The sequence below is a fragment of the Marmota flaviventris genome, chromosome 17 (genome assembly GCF_047511675.1).
Source record: "Marmota flaviventris isolate mMarFla1 chromosome 17, mMarFla1.hap1, whole genome shotgun sequence".
Lineage (NCBI taxonomy): Eukaryota > Metazoa > Chordata > Mammalia > Rodentia > Sciuridae > Marmota > Marmota flaviventris.
Genome location: NC_092514.1, coordinates 51,436,069 through 51,454,224, shown reverse-complemented (window position 1 = coordinate 51,454,224; position 18,156 = coordinate 51,436,069). Strand labels below are relative to the sequence as shown.

The 18,156-nt window shown below is 39.1% G+C and overlaps 1 protein-coding gene across 1 annotated transcript in view; it reads left to right on the top strand.

Moving 5' to 3' along the window:
• The window catches only part of Utp18 (UTP18 small subunit processome component), a 36,176-nt gene extending 26,256 nt beyond the window's left edge, over window positions 1-9,920 (top strand). Inside the window, exons 11-14 of the mRNA XM_027924757.2 lie at window positions 3,891-4,065; window positions 7,560-7,699; window positions 8,945-8,983; window positions 9,766-9,920. Coding sequence (XP_027780558.1) covers window positions 3,891-4,065; window positions 7,560-7,699; window positions 8,945-8,969 — 340 coding nt within the window. The 3' untranslated portion in view covers window positions 8,970-8,983; window positions 9,766-9,920. The remainder of the gene's footprint in view (window positions 1-3,890; window positions 4,066-7,559; window positions 7,700-8,944; window positions 8,984-9,765) is intronic.
• Window positions 9,921-18,156: the final 8,236 nt, after the last annotated feature.

Below are 18,156 nucleotides of genomic sequence, written 5' to 3'. Positions count from 1 at the left end.
GGTGTCCTTCCTTTTGTAGATTTTAGATTTCCTTTGTTCTTATGCTCTATCCTCCTCTTACTTGCTTAGAGTGACCCAAAGGTGGGCCAAAAGCTTCAGGATACAGTCAGGTAGGGAGTGGCCCAGGGGGCATTCATTAACTACTCTTTGTAGGGAGGAACAGTTCCCTGGAGGCAGGTGACCTTGGAAACAGGTTGGAGGAGGGAGAAGGACTTTGGAGATATTAGCATTTTATTTCCTTTTCTTTTGAACCAGCCTCCATATTTCTGATCTGACTGATCATTCATTACCTCAATTGACTGTCCTTTTGTTGCTCAGTCCCCCTTACCACCATAAGAGATGTTGATCTGGCTAATGGTCTTCTTTCCTGTTGGGGAAGAACTTTGTGTACCAGGACACTTGTGGTTGTGATCTGCTAATGGATTGACTGCCTTTGGTTTGGGAGCCCATTTCTAGTGGAGGAAGCTATGGTTTGGGTGGGAGAGTAACAGTCACATTGTTCTTTCAGTTAGGAGTTCAAGGGCGAGATAATAAATATGGCTATTTCTTCCTGTGTTCTTGCTCTTCTTATTTGTTTTCACCTCTCTCCTCCCTTCCCCAGCTTAAGTTTCACCTTTCCACAAAGCTTTTTTGGAACAGCTTCATCTCATATTGCCATATTTGGTTCTGTTGTATCTCTGGCAGTTTTTAATGCAGGTGTACTTTTTTCTAGAATAATTTTTCTGTGATGTTATATATTCCTGTGGCACTACCTACTGCTGGACGTGTGGATATCATTATATTTAGTAGCTTTTACTAGCATATTAGAATGAGTTATATTCTTTTAGCATAAACTCAACTATAGAAATAAGGTGTATATATCAAAATAATTAACTTGTGCTATTTTTGTTCCACAAACTTAAGGGATAGTCAGATAAGAATAGGCAGTATTTAAGACGTCTCTAATGTTCAGAAGGTAGGATTTGATCTGTGGATTATAACTTTTTGTCCTTAATTAAAATGGATTTAAATCTGTTCTTAGCAAGAAAAGAGATTTAGTATAAAAGCAAGTACAACAAATAAATATTTTGATTCAAGTCAAAAAAAAGAAGGAAAAAATGAAATTTGTGTTTGTTGGCTCAGGCTGCTGTAACCAAATACCATAGACTTGGGGTGGATTATAAATAACAGAAATTAATTAATTAATTTTTGTGGTGCTGGGGATTGAACCCAGGGCCTTGTGCATGCAAGGCAAGCACTCTAACAACTGAGCTACATCCCCAGCCCTAAACAACAGAAATTTATTTCTCACAGTTCCTGTGGACTGGGAGTCTGAGATTAGGATGATAGCATTGTTGGCTTCTAATGAAGGCTCTCTCTCTCTCTTTTTTTTTTAACATTTTATTTCTTAGTTTTTTTAGGTGGACACAATATCTTTACATTTATGTGGTGCTGAGAATCGAACCCAGTGTATCACGCATGCTAGGCGGGCGCTCTACCACTTGAGCCACATCCCCAGCCCCATGAAGGCTCTTTTTTAAAGTCACAGATGGCTGATTTCTTTCTGTTTTTTTATATGGTAGAAAACCAGTGAGGAAGCTCTCTGGCATCTCTTTATAAGGTCACTCATCCCATCAATGAGGGCTTCACTTTTATGATCTAATTACTTCCTAAAGACCTCGCACCTCCTAATACCATCACATTGGGAGTGTTAGGATTTCAGCATGAATTTTGGGTGTACACAAATAGTCCATAACAATTATATAAATTGAAGATATGTAATGTTTTTCTTGAGTGGACTACATAGTTCTATTTAAGGAGTTAGTAGTGGTGGCCCATGCTTCTAATCTCAGCTACTTGGGATTGCAAATTCAAGTCCCTCCTGGGCAATTTAGGGAGACTGTCTCAAAATAAAAGTAAAAGGGATGGGGATGTAGCTAGATGAGTGAGAGCCACTCCCGGGTTCAGTTCCCAGTACTGCAAAAAAAAAAAAAAAGGCAGAAAGAACAAAAAACTAGTATCAAGTGAGAAAATGTGTGTATAAGTAGTTGGATGACTTTAAAGTACTTAATTCTAACATACTATTTGTGTATTGTCTATAATATCAAGTTATAGAATCTTTCATGTAAACTGAATTTGTTTTTTTTTGTTGTTGTTCCTGGTTAATTATCAGCAGTCAATAGTATTAAGTGCATAAATTAGGCTGTTTCAGTAGTAGGAATGAGAGTATACTTAGTGGATTGTGTTTCACTCTTGTGAGATTGAGGCTTAATTTCTTGCATTACTCAGGTTTATATTGCAACTAAATTAAGTTTGTGCTATGCCAATTGTGTCCCTTAAAATTCATATGTGGAAACTTAAATGAGAATATTAAGAAGTAGAGCCTTTTAAGAGGCAATTAAGGTATGAGGATAGATCCCTCAAGGATGGGATTAGTGTTACTGTCCAGGAGTGCTGGGTTCGTTGTCTCCGTTCAACAAAGAATTGAAGAACAGGACACAGAGATAGCAGGCAAGAAGTAGGTTTATTGAAAAGAGAGAGACACAAATAGACTTCTCTGAAGAGAAGGGACCCCAGAGCTGGGAGTCTAGTGGGGGAGTTTTGGCTTGTTCTTTTTATGGTCTCTGGAATTTCCTCTTCTCCTTACTCCCTCTGCTGACCATGTGTCCTCACTATTATTGATTGGTGCCTCCTCTGTGCACGCTTCTGTTTTAGTTTTTCTGTTGGATTCCCCACTTAGGAGCACAAGTGAAGAAGTGGCTGATTGAGTCCCCTGCTTGTGTCCATGAGCACTTTCATCAGGCAGGAAGTTGACCTCATCAGAAGACCCTTTCCATTGCTCCTTTGTTCTGGCCCTGCCCCTGACCTCTTCACTGGCCATCTTGCCCTGATTACCTAAGCCCTCTATATCTTCCTCATTAGGACTTTCATTAAAGGGCTTAGGGAGTAGTTTCAGTTCCTTCTGCTGAAGACACATTTCCCCTTGGGAGAATGCAGCAATACGGCTCCATCTTGGAAGTAGCCTTCAAGCCTGTCAGCACCTTAATTTTGGACTTCCTAGCTTCCAAAACTATCAGAAATAATTTTCTATTGTATATAAACTACCCAGTGATAAGTGTTTTGTTATAGTAGCAGAAGTAGACTATGACCATTGAATTAAATATCTGTGAGTTACAAGTACTTTATTCTTGATGCTCAGGGCATTTGGAGTTTGATAATTGAGATAAAAGATATTTACCCTAAAGTTCTTGCCTGTGAATGATTCTGTTTATGATATACTAACTTTCGGTCAATAGGATTTACTCTTTTAAAGTTTTGGATATAATTCATTGCTGAATTATATTTATTTAAGTAAACTTGGAGTAAATGATCTCTTCTATAACCCTTGACTGTAGATACTCCCAGAAAGCAAAACTAAGGTTCCTGGTTTTACTGCTGCTCTCTGTTACTATTTTGGAAGTCCTCATAAATGCAATAGAATAATAAAAGTAAGGAATCATAGGGGAAGGTCAGGTATCTTTCACACATTAGAATATTAGGCTATAAGCACTATGAGAATAGTGGTCTTGGTCTCTTTTGTTTACCTTTGCATTCCAAGCTTTCAAGTAGTGCCTGACAAAGAGTTGACATTTGGTAAGTATTTATCACATGAAGGAATAAAGGAGATTCTATGCTTTATTGGATTTTCTAGCTAGACCCACACTGAAAGTTGCCAGAGTTGTTAAGAGCTCAGCAGGACTGAAGTAGAACTAATAGAATGTGTCTAGCTTTTGCCTTGCCATGGTCTCTTCAGCTGCTAGGTTCTATATATAACTTATGAAACATGCAAATATCAGTTTGTAGGTTGAAATCTATATTCACTTAGGTGATAAAATCCTTTTTACATGTTTTAAAATCTTTTCTTTTTGCAGTTCTAATTGTGGAGTGGTAAACATATATAATCAAGATTCTTGTCTCCAAGAAGCAAACCCAAAGCCAGTGAAAGCTATAATGAACTTGGTTACTGGTGTTACTTCTCTGGTCTTCAGTCCTACCACAGAAATTTTGGCAATAGCTTCAGAAAAAATGAAAGAAGCAGTGAGATTGGTAATACACCTTTTCTCTTCGTTTTTAACATGTAACTTTAAAATCTGAAGTTCAAAACAGGAAATGCTAACAGGATAGGTCAAGTGTTAGATTATTTTAAAAAGTGACTTTGTTTAGTCACTCTTAAGTTGTTGTCTAGAAATTACTAATATTATAGCTTTCGGGTGTGCTTGTTGAAATAATGCACAGGAGCCATAAATTTGTATTATATCAGTTCTTTTGGGAAAGCTTGAGCTCTCCATTCTCCATATTTTGTAAGTGGTGGTCTTCATTTTTCAGAGGTTTCTTTCAGCATATAAATTACATAATACTTAAGGCAAGCACTTCATACCTCTGCAATTTTCTTTCCATTTCATTTCTTTTTTTTTTTTTTTTTTGGCACCAGGGATTGAACCCAGGGGTCTATTAACCACTGAGCCACATCCCCAACCCTTTTATTTTTTTATTATTTATTTATCTTTTTAACTTTGAGATAGGATCTTGCTAAGTTGCTAAGGCTGGCCTTTTTGATCCTAAATTGCTGGGATTATAGGCATGTGCCACCATGCCTGACCATTTCTACTTTTTTTTGGCGGCGGTGGGGCAGTGGGGGGTGGTACTGAGGACTGAACTCAGGGGCACTAGGCCACTGAGCCACATCCCTAGCCCTATTTTGTATTTAGAGACAGGGTGTCACTGAGTTGCTACAGTGCCTTGATAAGTTGCTGAGGCTGGCTTTGAACTTGCGATCCTCCTGCCTCAGCCTCCCGAGCTACTGGGATTATGGGCGTACCCCACTGTGCTCAGCCATTTCTACTTTTTAAAGGCCTGTTATTTTAATGGAGTGGAGGCAATTCTCGTGTGTGTGTGTGTGTGTGTGTGTGTGTGTGTATATTATACATATACACACACTTTTTTTTTCCTTTTTGGTGTTGGGAATTAAACCTAGGATCTTATATGTTCTAGTCCGATGCTGTACCAATGAACTCTATTCTTAGATTTTGAAAATGAGTTATGTAAAAATAATGGAATTCAAAAAGCTAGGACTATCTTCATATTTGATGATTTACTAGAAGAGCTCACTGGACTTGGTATATGGTCATATTTATGGCTTTACTGCACAACTTCAGAGCTCAGCTTAAATGTCACCCCCTTCTCTGTGAAGTTTTCTAGTCTTCAAACAGAATCAATTTTTTCATTTAACAATTATTTGCTCTAGGTGCCAGGTGTAACAGATGGCATAGAACTTTGAATAGCATCATTGCATCATGCTTTTGTTAGTGTACACTGCCAGGTTGTGTTTTATAGACTGCTGTTTTTATCTTGCTTGTTTAACAAAAAGCTTTGTAAACTTTATCAAGTATGAGCTTATATAATAGTATGTCGTTTACAAAGACTTATGAAGAATTCTTCAAAAATTTGAGTCAAATGACAGTCCTTCAGAGGATAAATATACAACAGTTTGTAAAGGGCAGAATTGTGATTCTAGATCTTGTATTATTTCTAGCGCTGCTGTGCAGAGGACTTTATATGACAGAAATGGCAAGGAGGAGGCTCAGCTCCTGCTTATATAGAACAGTGTGACTGTTACGTGTGGTATATATTGAGATTCTCTGCCTAAGATTTTCTTAAAGGGTTTTGCTGGGAAAAGAGTTTGAAAAAAATACAGCATTTGCATTTTTTTTCCTTTCTGTTGAATGAATCATTTGATAAATGAGAAGTTTCCAATTCAAGGCAGCTTTAAAATCCCTGCTCCTCAGTCCCCGCTTATGGGAGTGGTGGTGTACTCGTACTTATTAACCTTTTTATCATTTTAATGGTAGTAAATTGTTTTAGAAAACCATGGGATCTATCTCCTGTTGACATAATATATTCTGCAAGATGCATGGTAGTTAGTTCTGCCTAGTTTGCTTCAGTGATCATGACAGCCTTTATGTTTTTTTATTGTGGCAGAATCACAGAAGGAATTCATTAGTAACAGCCAAATCACATTTTTTAAATGGTAGTCAACCATAATATCTAATGGAAAGAAGCCAAGCATTGCAGCTTCAAAATGCCTCAGTGAAACAGTGTTGGTATCATTAAATGCAATTGCTTATAATGATCCAAACAATTTTGTTATCCCAGCATAAAGCAGTGAATATAAATCTAAGCCACTGCATCAGTAGGAGATACAGAAGTCAAATTGTTATCATATTTATAATCTCTAATTGTAGTAGAAAGTAGTGGACTTTTCTGTCCAATAAATTAAGAATAAATGAGCTTTTCCTTGTTGAATTTTGATCTCTGGACCCTTAACTGCCATGACAGAAGGGGCATTAGAAACCAAAGAAAATTTTAAATTAATGAAGTTGGGTCTTTATGGGTCTCCTTCTTAATTAATAGGTCAGTTATACCTTTTAATACAGGGACCCGAAGAAGATCAGAGCACACTAGAGTTCTAGCCAGGTAGGATTGATCATTGGTCTGAGAGAAGAGCACTAGTGCAGAGAGAGAATTCCACGGGCAACATCATGGGAGAAGACACTGAGTCTATAAATTAAGTGAGACTCATCTCACCTGCCTAGGACTGAGGCCCATTTTCTCTGTAAGTAGACTTGAAAGAAAGGGCCAGTGCTCCTCCTCATGCCTAGTCCCGGCTTTGGCTAAACTTTTGGCTCCCTCTACATCATCAGTTCCACTTGATGAATCTGGTTTTCATGATTCAACTCTCTTTGAGGAGAGATGGCAGACGGCAAGTTGTTTATCATGTTGTTGTAAAAGGAAAATTTTATGATATTGAAAGATGTGGTTTGACTTTACCTAGGCTTCAGTTACATATAATAAGGTGTTTGATAATATTTAAGATGTCTATTTCCTGTGATCAGATTTTAGTCAGTTAGCTAGAGCATTAATAGGCACTACTATTGATGTTTTGCTTGAGTTTATACATTCCTTTATTTGTTCAGCCAACATCTGAATCTTCAGGTACCAGGCTAGATGTCACATGAGTGCTTTCTTCTCTTCCTTAACAATTAATAGACATGAAAAATCAAATTTTGGGGTGGGGATATAGCTCAGTTGGTAGAGTGCTTGCCTCCCAGGCACAAGGCCCTGCGTTCAATCCCTAGCAACACACACACACACACACACATATCTTAATTTTGGACCAGTTTGCTCCATTAAGAGAGAAGTGATGGGAGGGGAAGGGGGGATAGGAAGAGCAGCAGAATAAAATAGACACTAGTATTGCTGTATGTATATATGTGACTGTATGACCAATGTCATTCTGCAACCTGTGCACTCAGAATAATGAGAAATTATACCCCATTTGATTCAGATGTATGATATGTCAAGATCATTATACTGTCATGTGTAACTAATTAAAACAAATTTTAAAAAAAGAGAAGAATACTTTTATGTATATGCCAATCAAAACGAACTTTCTGTTCCAGCAAAATGGTAGTGAAAATTAAATTTTAAGAAAGACTAATTTCCAGTTTTTGTAATATAAGGCTTTTTACTACCTCCTGCAGGTTCACCTTCCTTCTTGCACAGTATTTTCTAACTTCCCAGGCACTAAAACAAATATTTCTCATGTTCATACCATGGATTTTTCTCCCAGAGGTGGATACTTTGCTTTGGGGAATGAGAAAGGCAAGGCCCTGATGTATAGGTAGGTATTATGTTTAAAAGTTAGAGATACCTAATAAGCTTCTTTTAAAAATGTGAAGAGATACTATGTATTCCCAGCTCTACAGTTAGGTACAATTTATTGATTGCATAATTAGTGTTTGGCTTGACTCTCATCCTTATTATCTTTGTGCATTTTTCTACCATAAAATGTCACTATCAGAAAAGTTTACCTGAGGAATGAAAGAGAGAGAGAGAGAGAGAGAGTGAGTGAGGGTCTGTGTGTATGTGTGTGGTTCATATAAGCATTTTTCCCTCAATAAGCTGTAGAAAAATTAGCCACTTTAATAATCTTGCCACTTTCTTGGTGCCCTATGTTTAGATTAACCTTTGCTGTTTTGACAATGGACCGTTTACCAGATTTAAGTGATCTTTTTAAAAAGCACATGTTTACCTGAAGCTGTAAGGAACGACATTAATCACAAAGATATCCCAAAGTTATGTGCTGTGTCCTGGCTTCTTTTCTGAATACAACATTCTTGGCTATAAAACAAGAAGATAGAAAGTCTAATTGCATGATTGCTAGAAGATAATTGGTGATGAGGTAAACTCAAGAGCCTTCAATAGGAATCCTATGACTTAAATCACAATCTCCTTTCCTTATTTCTTGTATTGCTCTTGGGGACTGCATAGAACCCTGTGTTTATGTTTAAATGCTTTAGGGATGGCCTTCAGGGTGAAAAAAAGGAAGAATGTAAATTGGTTTTGAGGGGGTAGTAATGAAAAGAGAATGTAGCAAACAGTGTAGATTAAAGTTTTGTTTACCTTGAGAGGAAATGGAGTTATCCAGAGTTAACTCCTCTGGTCTTATTTTAGATGTTTTGGAGTGCTTCTTAGTACAGATTTTATAAAAAGATGCAGATTGCACTTAAAAATTCTTTCCTTTCTTTAAATGGACCCCAGAAGGCATTAGATTTTTCACCAGAGCATAGCTTTCTAGAATCACACTGTTTTTAGCTGTATTAGTGAGTGAATTTGAATGACAGCACATCTGTTGAGTATGGCCGATCAGGCATTTCGTAGACCTCAGTCTCATGCTTTGGAGCAGGTTAATGATTTTACGTAAAGTTTAAGGCAGTAAGATCCTCCAGAATGTTGGCTTGGGGAGTCTGAACGCAGCTGCCTTTTTGAGAATGATTACCCATGTTTCTCTGTTCTTCCTATGTGCCATTCCATGAGTTAGTGACTGTACTGTGGGTAATTACAACATTGTTTTTCTCTTTTTCAGGTTGCACCATTATTCAGACTTCTGAAGAGATTATTTGAAGTAAGAAAATTCTTTTTGATAAATTCTGCAGATTTTAAGGTTACACCATTGCTGTCACTTGGCAGAGGTACCATGTTAGCCAAGCTTTGTTTCTCTGCCCCTTGGTTGCTGCAACTTAGGGGAGTTAGGGTGGCAAGTAGATCAGGAACTATCTCACTGGATTCAGCCTTCCTTGGGAGCTTCTTATCCCCATTGACAACAATCTCTGTCCTTTTGAGGTCAGATCTCCAATATTGCATTTAGAATTGTTATCAAAATCATAATTACTGAACATGTTTAATCCAGGAAAGAAAATAGGCTTAGCAGAGAGATAGGTATCTGCTAGTTATAGATACTTGATATCTACCTGTGGCTTGTATGAACTTAAAGCATCTTACCTGTGTATGCTTCTTGGGAGAGTATTAAGTGGCTTACCCTGTTTCACAGAGCTAGTTAATAGTTAGTCATTGTTTTTTTCTGCCCAGTATTTAAAATAGGGCATGCTTCCTTACTCATGGCTTGACCTTCTACCTGATACTGTGACCTTTGCAGTTGGCCTGTTCGCAGTCGACTATTTGGTGTCCTGTGATATTTATGAATGTGGAGGAAGACACTTTGGGAGGGCAGTTAGATTTAATTAGGGGAAAAGGATTTTTAAAGATTGAGGAATTTTGAGCAGCACTTTAGTTGGGAGAGGAAAGCAGTTCAGTTATCTCGCCTCTGAAAGTAACAGTGCCAGTACATGTTGCTTATTGACCAGCAACTCTGAATCAGGTGTATAATTTCTTCTGTTCTTTCTTCAGATCCAGTTGAACCACAGAGGAAGCCTGTCCCGATACGTCTTCTCAGAAACTTTCCAGGATGTGTGATAATATATGATAAGGATTTGTGGCGCCAGCTGTGCTTAAGTTAAAAGCAATGTCATAATAAAGAAATGTCAGCTTTTGTTTGAAAATAAGTGTTTGTGGTTCTTACCCACCCCCATACCAGGATGCGTTTCTTTTAGACTAAACACGAAAAGTGGGAATCCCCTGTCTATAGACAAAAATAATACAGGTGGATATTCTTGTACTTCCCTGTGGACCCTGACTGATTTTCAGCAAAAGTTTCTCTGTTCTTCAGAGTATCAGCTACAGTCATTCTGAGGAGTTATGGCAGTCAGTTGGCTTCATTTCAGAGCAGTGAGACCTCATGGGGAGAGTTTTTAATGTCCAGGGCTTCCAGGGAAGTTGGTTATGGAAATGAAAAGTCTTCTGGGCTTCTTAACTTCAAATCGTTTTCATAGTTACTTGGGGGAATGGTTATATAATCACTCCCCTTCTGGAAATGCTCATTATTCAAACATACAAGTGATTTCATAATCCTTTAGTTATAATATACCTTGAGTTAGACTAGTCCCTATATTTCTTAGGAAAAATGGGCTCCATATCATTTATATGAAAAGTATTAAAGGGGCTTTGGGGGGGGGGATGTTGAGAAGTATCAAATAGAACTCTATAGCTTTCATCCCACTTTCCTATTCAAACATGAAAGAAGTCAGAGTGAAGGAAGGAGAGTTGGTGATGTAACAGGTCCCATCTAAATTTATTCAAACAGATGAGGGCAGGATATCTTCAGGGACTTTTGGGCCTTTCCAGGTCTGCTGGAGATAACCTAGAGCAGTCTGTTAAGTGTGGGTTGCATTTACTTGTTCCAGCATCTTTCTAAATGAATGTTTTCTATTAGGATGGACTACTGCTATATAAGTGTAGAGAACATTCCTCTGCCTTCTCCTTTACCAGCAACATTGTCCATAGTAAATAATGCTTAATCAAATTCCTAAAACCAGCTGAGTGGTCCATGCTATTCCCGCCTTGAGCTACTAGAGGGCAGCATTGGATTAGAATGCTAGTAACTGAAGTCAAGGCTTTTGGTAGACTTTTCCTGCCACTTTTGTCTTTAGCTTCAGCTAAATCATTGCTTGTTTCCGAAATGGACAACAAACCTTATATGTGCTTATTTTGCATATGATTTTCAGGTCCCAGGTTTAAGATTTAGGGCTGTTTATCTTTCTAAAGCAAATGATGGAAGCAGAGATGAAATTTTAACTACATTTTGTTAAAACCTCTAGATGAGTTTTATCCTCTACCTAAAAGGAGAGAATTCCCAGTTCTAATCTCCCAAATAGAGAGATGTGCCATTTGTTCTATGGAGATGCTACAGAGCTCATGTCTTTTAATATTTGTTTTCCCCTCGGTGAAAGGGATTTGAGCCAGGCGCTCATTGCCTCTTACAACCATGGCCTGGCTAATTCTTCAAAGAGATTGGAGCCACAGCCAGGAGCTCCATTACACAATTCTGTACGGGCAGTTGCTATGATAGCATGAATGGCTCAGATTCCTGTCCCCCCCCCCCCCCCCCCCACCGAGGGAGGGTTGGGGAACCATCTTGAGCTGGCAGATGACGTTTTGCTATGTAGAGCCACACAGGATGTATTTGGAGTGAAGGACTGACAAGTTGAAATCTCTCCTATTCACCCTCTCTTCTCCACCTCCATGAATATTCAGTGAACGGGGCAGAAATTTCCTTTTTGCAAAGATTACAGGCGAACAATAATTTGCCTTACTGGATAGAAGTGTTGTGGGGGCGGGGGGAAATTCTGGTTAGGGTCTGTAATCCTTTGAAAGCACAGAATGTTTCTTCATGTGAGAAACAAAGCTACTGTCATTATTTCCCTTTTTACAGTACTGGGGATTGAACTGTGGCCTCAGACATGGTAGACAAGCACTCTACCACTGAGCCACACTCCCAGCCCCATTCTGTTACTATAAACTGAAGAAATGGAGTCTGGGGCAGGAGGTGGGGGGAGCAGGTGGGGGACAGCATTTTCCACTCCTGGGGCTGTGCTTGTGCTGACATCAGTTTGTTCATAGAATCTCATGCAATTCTCATTGTTCCTCTGTAAGGAACTCTAATTTTATAGGGAAGTAAGTTGAGATTTCAAGAGGTTGGGCATCCAATCCTAAAGCCACTGACTGTACATGGACTCGGAGTGGGGAGTGCATGCTCTTGAGAGTATGAAGAACACCTCAGGAGACTGGAAATGAGATACTGGAACTTTATGTTGTGCAAAAAGGATCTTACTTCATAATGTATTTATACTATAGATCATGTAGGTAAGCAAGTATGTTTCTACTGGGGGTACTTTCAGTGTCCCTTTCATTAAGAAATACCCTACCTAATGCCACACCAAATGACACATTGCCCTACTCTTCGGTTTCCCAGACGTTCTTTGTATTCTCTATAATATTAACAACTCCTGTTTTAAACATGAGATTGTTCTCCCCACCATATAGACTAGTTACCAAGCAAGTTTTACCCTTAAAACGTCCTCTTTAACCTACTGGTACTTTAGCTCTCATCAACTCTCACTTGTTAAACAATCCTGTAACTGACCTTTTCCTTTTTTTTTTTTTTTTTTTAGTGCTGGGTATTGAACCCAAGGCCTTGTGCTTAGTAGGCAGTACTCTACCACTGAGCCATATCCCCAGACCCCCTTTACTTTCTACTTTACACTTTCTCATTTGGACCTCCACATTGCAGCTATTGATTTAAATATATATACATTTACTGTGGAAAAATTCAAACACAAAAGATGAGGGACTAGTATAGTTCACATTGCCAAATTATCAGAGTGTAGGAATCTTTATGTGCCCATGCCAACTCCTGTTATTTTAAAGTAATGGCAAGTTCATTCCATCAATAAATACTATGTACAGAAGTGTATTTTAAAAATACATGTCTAGTCACGCTACTCTGGTTTAGTCTTCAAAGGCTCATCTCTCCCAAACTCTCTTTAGTTTCCCCTACCTATACAAATGGTGTGAAAATAGACCTGCCTTGTAGGATTAGAGTTCCTGGCCCAGAGTAAGCTCTGAGTGAATGTTAGCTGCCATTGTTATAGTCATGACCGTGGCAGGTACAGGATGATAGTCAAGCTCGTTAGCTTGATAGAAAGACCCATTATTTTGGCTTCTTCCATCTCTCCAGTTTCTCACTTGCCTTATGCTCCTCAAGTCTTGAGCTGCTTTGTTATCTCCCCAAATAAGCCAAGGCATTTCTTTCCCTTCTGCCTTTATTCTTGCTCTTGAACCCCGCTTGCCTTTTCTTTTGCCTTTAAATATCTGGCAAGACTCCATGAGAATTCCTCATCCACATTTTCTTTTGTCTAAATGGTAAATTGGATGGACTTGTACTAAACAATTTCACATTTATAGCATCTAGTTTAATGCTTGCTCCATATATTAGACATGTAACTTTATGAGCTTAAAAATGTAACTTGATTACATATAAAATAAAAAGTTAAATATGAGGCATTGGCTAAGGGCATATTTTCTGAATCCTGAATCAAGATCCTTAACAGATTTGATACAGATTTTTATTCCACTTTCAGATGTGAGGATCTGTCTTGGAGCTATAATATGAATGTAGAAATGGTGAAACCTCTGAGGTATTTTGATGGTTTCTATAGACAGCAGGTCAGAATATTTGAAATTGAAACTATTTTAGGGGTTAAGTTGTAAAGAAGAGCTTAAGAGGGAAAGTTGAGGCATAAGGAGAGATGGACTGTGGGTAGCCAGAGGCAAAACTCAAGTCAGTTTTTAAAATAGATGATGAGTTGAAAATAAACCATGAAACTTTGAGTCAGCCAGCAGCAGGCAAATGCATTTTCTCATTGACAGCAAAGCAGAGATAAAAATTCCCTCATTGTAGGTCCTGCCTCTTCTCAGAAAGCTTGTGTGGGCTTCGCATAGTAAAGTGAAATCAAATTCCCAGAAGTTCCGGTATGGTTATTTACAGTTATTTTTATATGCCCCCTGTTCTCCCTCAAACCTGTGCTGCTTATGCAACATCTCTCCCCTGTTGCCCTCTACTGGATTTTTAGGACATTGGTTCACCCACCCACTGACACAGTCATCCATATCCATCCACCTGTTCATTCACTAAATGATGTATAGACTTTTTTTTTTTTTTTTTTTTTGAGAGGGAGTTCTGGGGATAAAACCCAGGGGCAGGTACCATGTTGTTCACTCTAGATTTCTCATTCTGGATGCCAAGCACTCCTGGAGGGAACACCACACGTTAGGCAGGTTGAACAAGTGTGACCAATTTAGAAGAGCTTTAGGAACGTGGGGCAAGGAAACCTGAGCTGGTCTGAAGGGTTCTGAAAGGCTCCCCAAGGAAGCCATGTTTAAGCCTAGTTTGGAAGAATAAGAGTTGACCAGGAGTCAGAGGAGTTCCGTCCTGTCTCCCCCACCCTTGTACCCCGTTCTCCCAGAGCCTGCTCTCCATTGTGCTCTGTGGAATTCCCTTTCATACTGTGAAAACTCCCTGTGCATTTTTTTTTTTCAATTGCTACTCTTTATTTGGAGCCCCAGGTCCTCTCTGAAGCTCTTGGGTCTCCTGTGGACTACTGCTCTTTCTGCTCTTTGATGATTTTACTTACTCCTACTTCTCTCTCAGTTTGATGACAGAGAAGGTCACAATGGCTCTCTCTTTTTTTTTTTGAAGGGGTGCTGGGGATAAAACCCAGGGCTCTGTGCATGCTAGACAAGCACTCTACCACTGAGCTACATCCCCAACCCTGTAGAACTCTTCTTAGACAATACTCTAATAGGACTTTGAAAGGCAGGGAGTGAATTATATTTCAGAGCTTGGGATAACTTTTCTTGTCATAGCATTGCCACGTTTATAAAGCCTTTAGCACTGGGTCCATGTATATTCTTCATGTATATTCTAGCTATTTTTATTTTTAAAAGCTTCTGATGGAACATTGCACCCAGTAGGATCTTCATAAATGCCAAGTCCCTTCCCTCATCCCAGTGCCCATGGGTCAGGCAGGGCAGAAAAGATAGGGTTGTAGGAATCCAGTTTGGTTAAGGACCTTGAAGGTCCTTTGGTCCAGATGGTGGGAGTGACTTGTCCCAAGTTGCATGACTCATGCATATCAGAGTTAGCTTGGGATCCAGGACTTGATGCTCAAACCCAGGCATCCTGAGTTGCACTTTAAAGCTCTTTCTACTATGATATCCCATGCTATCCAATCTCTTTGTGGGGAACTTTGTTGGGGCTCTTCTCCCAGGGAGGCAACAAAGGCCTTGAGTCTGTGCTCTAGGAAGTTTCCTCTGCAAAATGTGGACTGTCACATGCAACCCTCTACATGCCCAGGAATCCTCTCCTCTCCAGAGCGTGTATCTGGCTGTCAGGGATGAGGTGGGGGAAGACACCGTGCCCCCTCCTGCTCTCTCCCTGAGCCCCCTTACATCCCTTAACCTTTGCTTGGAGGTGTCCTTGAAGCAGGCCCTCTGCTTTGGCTGTGAGGGAACTGTCCTCCAGGCAGCCTGTCTTCCATTGTGCAGTTTTCAGCCCACAGGGTCCTTCTAGAGATGTGCACATCAGAGTTAAGGCACAGAACCTGGCATCAATCTATTTGGGTTTAACGTCAGCCTTAATTTGGGAAGAGCATTTAAATTCTCCAAGTCTCTGTTTCTTTACCTGTAGAACAAGGGCAGCAATGGAAGCGACTTCAGTGGGTTGATGGAGAATTAAGTGGTACTAGGACATATAAAGCCGGTGGCCCCCTGCCTGGCACATAGCAAGACTTCTGTGGAAGCCAGCTGTTATTATTTGCTCATCTGATCCTTCCTGCAGCTTTGGGAGGTAGGAAGGCAGGTGTTATTAACCCCTTTATACCCCTGGGGAGGCTGGGTTTCAGAAATGTTAAATGACTTGATGTGAGGTCACAAAGTCAATAAATGGCAGTCAGGACCCCAAGTGGCCTGACTCTGAGTCCAGTGCTCCTTCCCCTTCTTACAGTGGCCTCTGAAATGAATGATATTTCCCTGGGGAACTGCCTGACTGACTTTCATGTGTGTGAATTCTCTGTCCTTCCAGCTGCTCCTCTTTTTGTCAGAATTCTGCCTGGTCTTAGTCTTCAGAAACCTTCTTCCTGTCGTTGTAAAGCCAGGACACCAGTCTCAGGAGGACTGCAAGGCTGGTGGGTTCCTGTCATTCAGTGAGTGTGTTAAGCTTTTGGCTGGGAGTTGTCTAGGAATGGAATTAACTGTGAGTTCCTCCAACTTGAAGTAAAACCTATCATCTGTTTATGCATTTGAGAATTTTAGGATGATTTAATTTTACAAAAGGCATTATATGATAATGTATACAATACTACTGAAAAGATGCTAATGAGTTTTTGCACTGTTGAGCTCTATACAAAATATAACTTCTCATTCAAGGTCTTTGGGCTTCTTGCTTTTAGTAAGTACCAAGAACATTCCATTTTGTTCAACAAAAACATTGGGTTTCATTCTCTTTTCTGCCTGATGGATTGGCAGGGTAGTTGCTTGTTTCTTATTCTCATACCTCTGGAGTATTGATTTCTGAAGTGAAAGGCTCTTTCATCTGTTTGGCTAGCTGACTTTGGGTACATGGCTGAGCCTCAGTTTCCACATCTGAATCGATGATAATTATCTCACAGATGTGTAAAGAGTTCAATAAAATGTACCGAACATTCCTTGACCTTTGGTAGGCGTTTTGCCAGCCTGGTTCTGTTTGTTATGTTTCTAAAGTCCTTAACAAGTATCCACCCATAGTTACATTCATTTTTTTTTGTGTGTGTGTGTGTCTGTTCCTGAGCTTGTAAGACATATGGGACCACTATTAATTTAAAATATAGATAGATATGGCTAAATTGCCTGACAAAAACCTTTATCAGTTTTTATTCCCATCAACTTTGTGTGGAAGGGCCCAGTTTAGAATAGTTTAACTTAAGCTTAACTTTTTAAATTGAAAAACAAAACACATAACATATGCCACTATTGCCATCTTCCCAGGTCCACTTTATAATGAATAAACTTTTTTCATGTTGTATCAAATACTGAAATTAGGCCTAACAGATTTGTATACATAAAACATAAAAATAATTATACAATATATAATGTATATATAATATATATTTATATATATATATACATACAACTTCACCAGGAAAACAAAATATTATACAGAGAACAAACAATTGCCCCAAAGTCCTAGTACATTAGCTATTTTGTGTGTTTCCTCCAGTCTTATCCACCAAATTTATTATTTCATATCTTTATCCAGATTTTATTTATTTATTTGATGTTCTGACATTGAAGATTTTCTTGCTTCTTCTATATCATACAAAACAGTTTAATATATCTTAGAAAAATTAGCAAATAACAAGAAAGTTGAGCATATTATATTGTACAAATGTTTAGACAGGAATGTTTGAAAGTTATAAATATTTTGTTCCCTCTCAATACAACAAATCAAAAAAACGTATTTAAAAAAACTTTTCCAAGTATAATTCTTGGAAATGGTCATGTCTCTACTTATTGAGGAAAAGGTCTGATTATGACAAGCATTCAAACACTTCTGAAATTTTCTGTACAGTAATTACAAAAGTAAAACCAAGGGGTCTATAGGAACTTTGACAGTTGAAACCATTTTAACTATTAGAAGGAATTCGATTAGTATCAAAATACCATCCCAAATGGGACTTATGCATTTCGTTTCTGTGCTGCCTTTTCTCTCCATTGTTTAAAGGGGCTCCTGCTTCCTGGAGATTGTGCAATGGAATCCAGGATGTCAATTGGCAATACCATGCAATAAATAGAAACCTTCTCCACTACTACAGGCAAAACTGCTTGGTTCAGTCAGGGCCCACATGTGGCCAGAAAGCAAGCAGTCTTCAGGCAGATGGCCCAGGCCAGAAAGTGAGGTCCATGGGAGGCCAGGACTGGAGCAGCTATGCTCCAGGTCCTGTCTTCAGCTGCAGTTGTGCAAAAAGCCAGGTTTTGAGGAGGGACATTCTATAAGGGTAGATGGCCTATTTATTCAGATTTAAAAATTTTTTTAAATCAAGGCAACAATGTGCAAGGTTAAGAAATCACATGGTACTGAAAGGCTTAAGATGCAAAAACCGTCTTTCCTCACCCCTCCTAATCCTCAGTAGCTCTCAGAGGCAGCCACATGGAATCCCTTTAGCCCCTTCATCTGAGTGAGTCACTTCCCTGTCTCTGAATAATATGCTTATACTACTATTTTATGGCTTCTCACCTTAAGACATGTTCTGTTTACTTCTTTCTGTAATGTTTAAAATAAAGACTTATGGATATTGTACCTGTCCC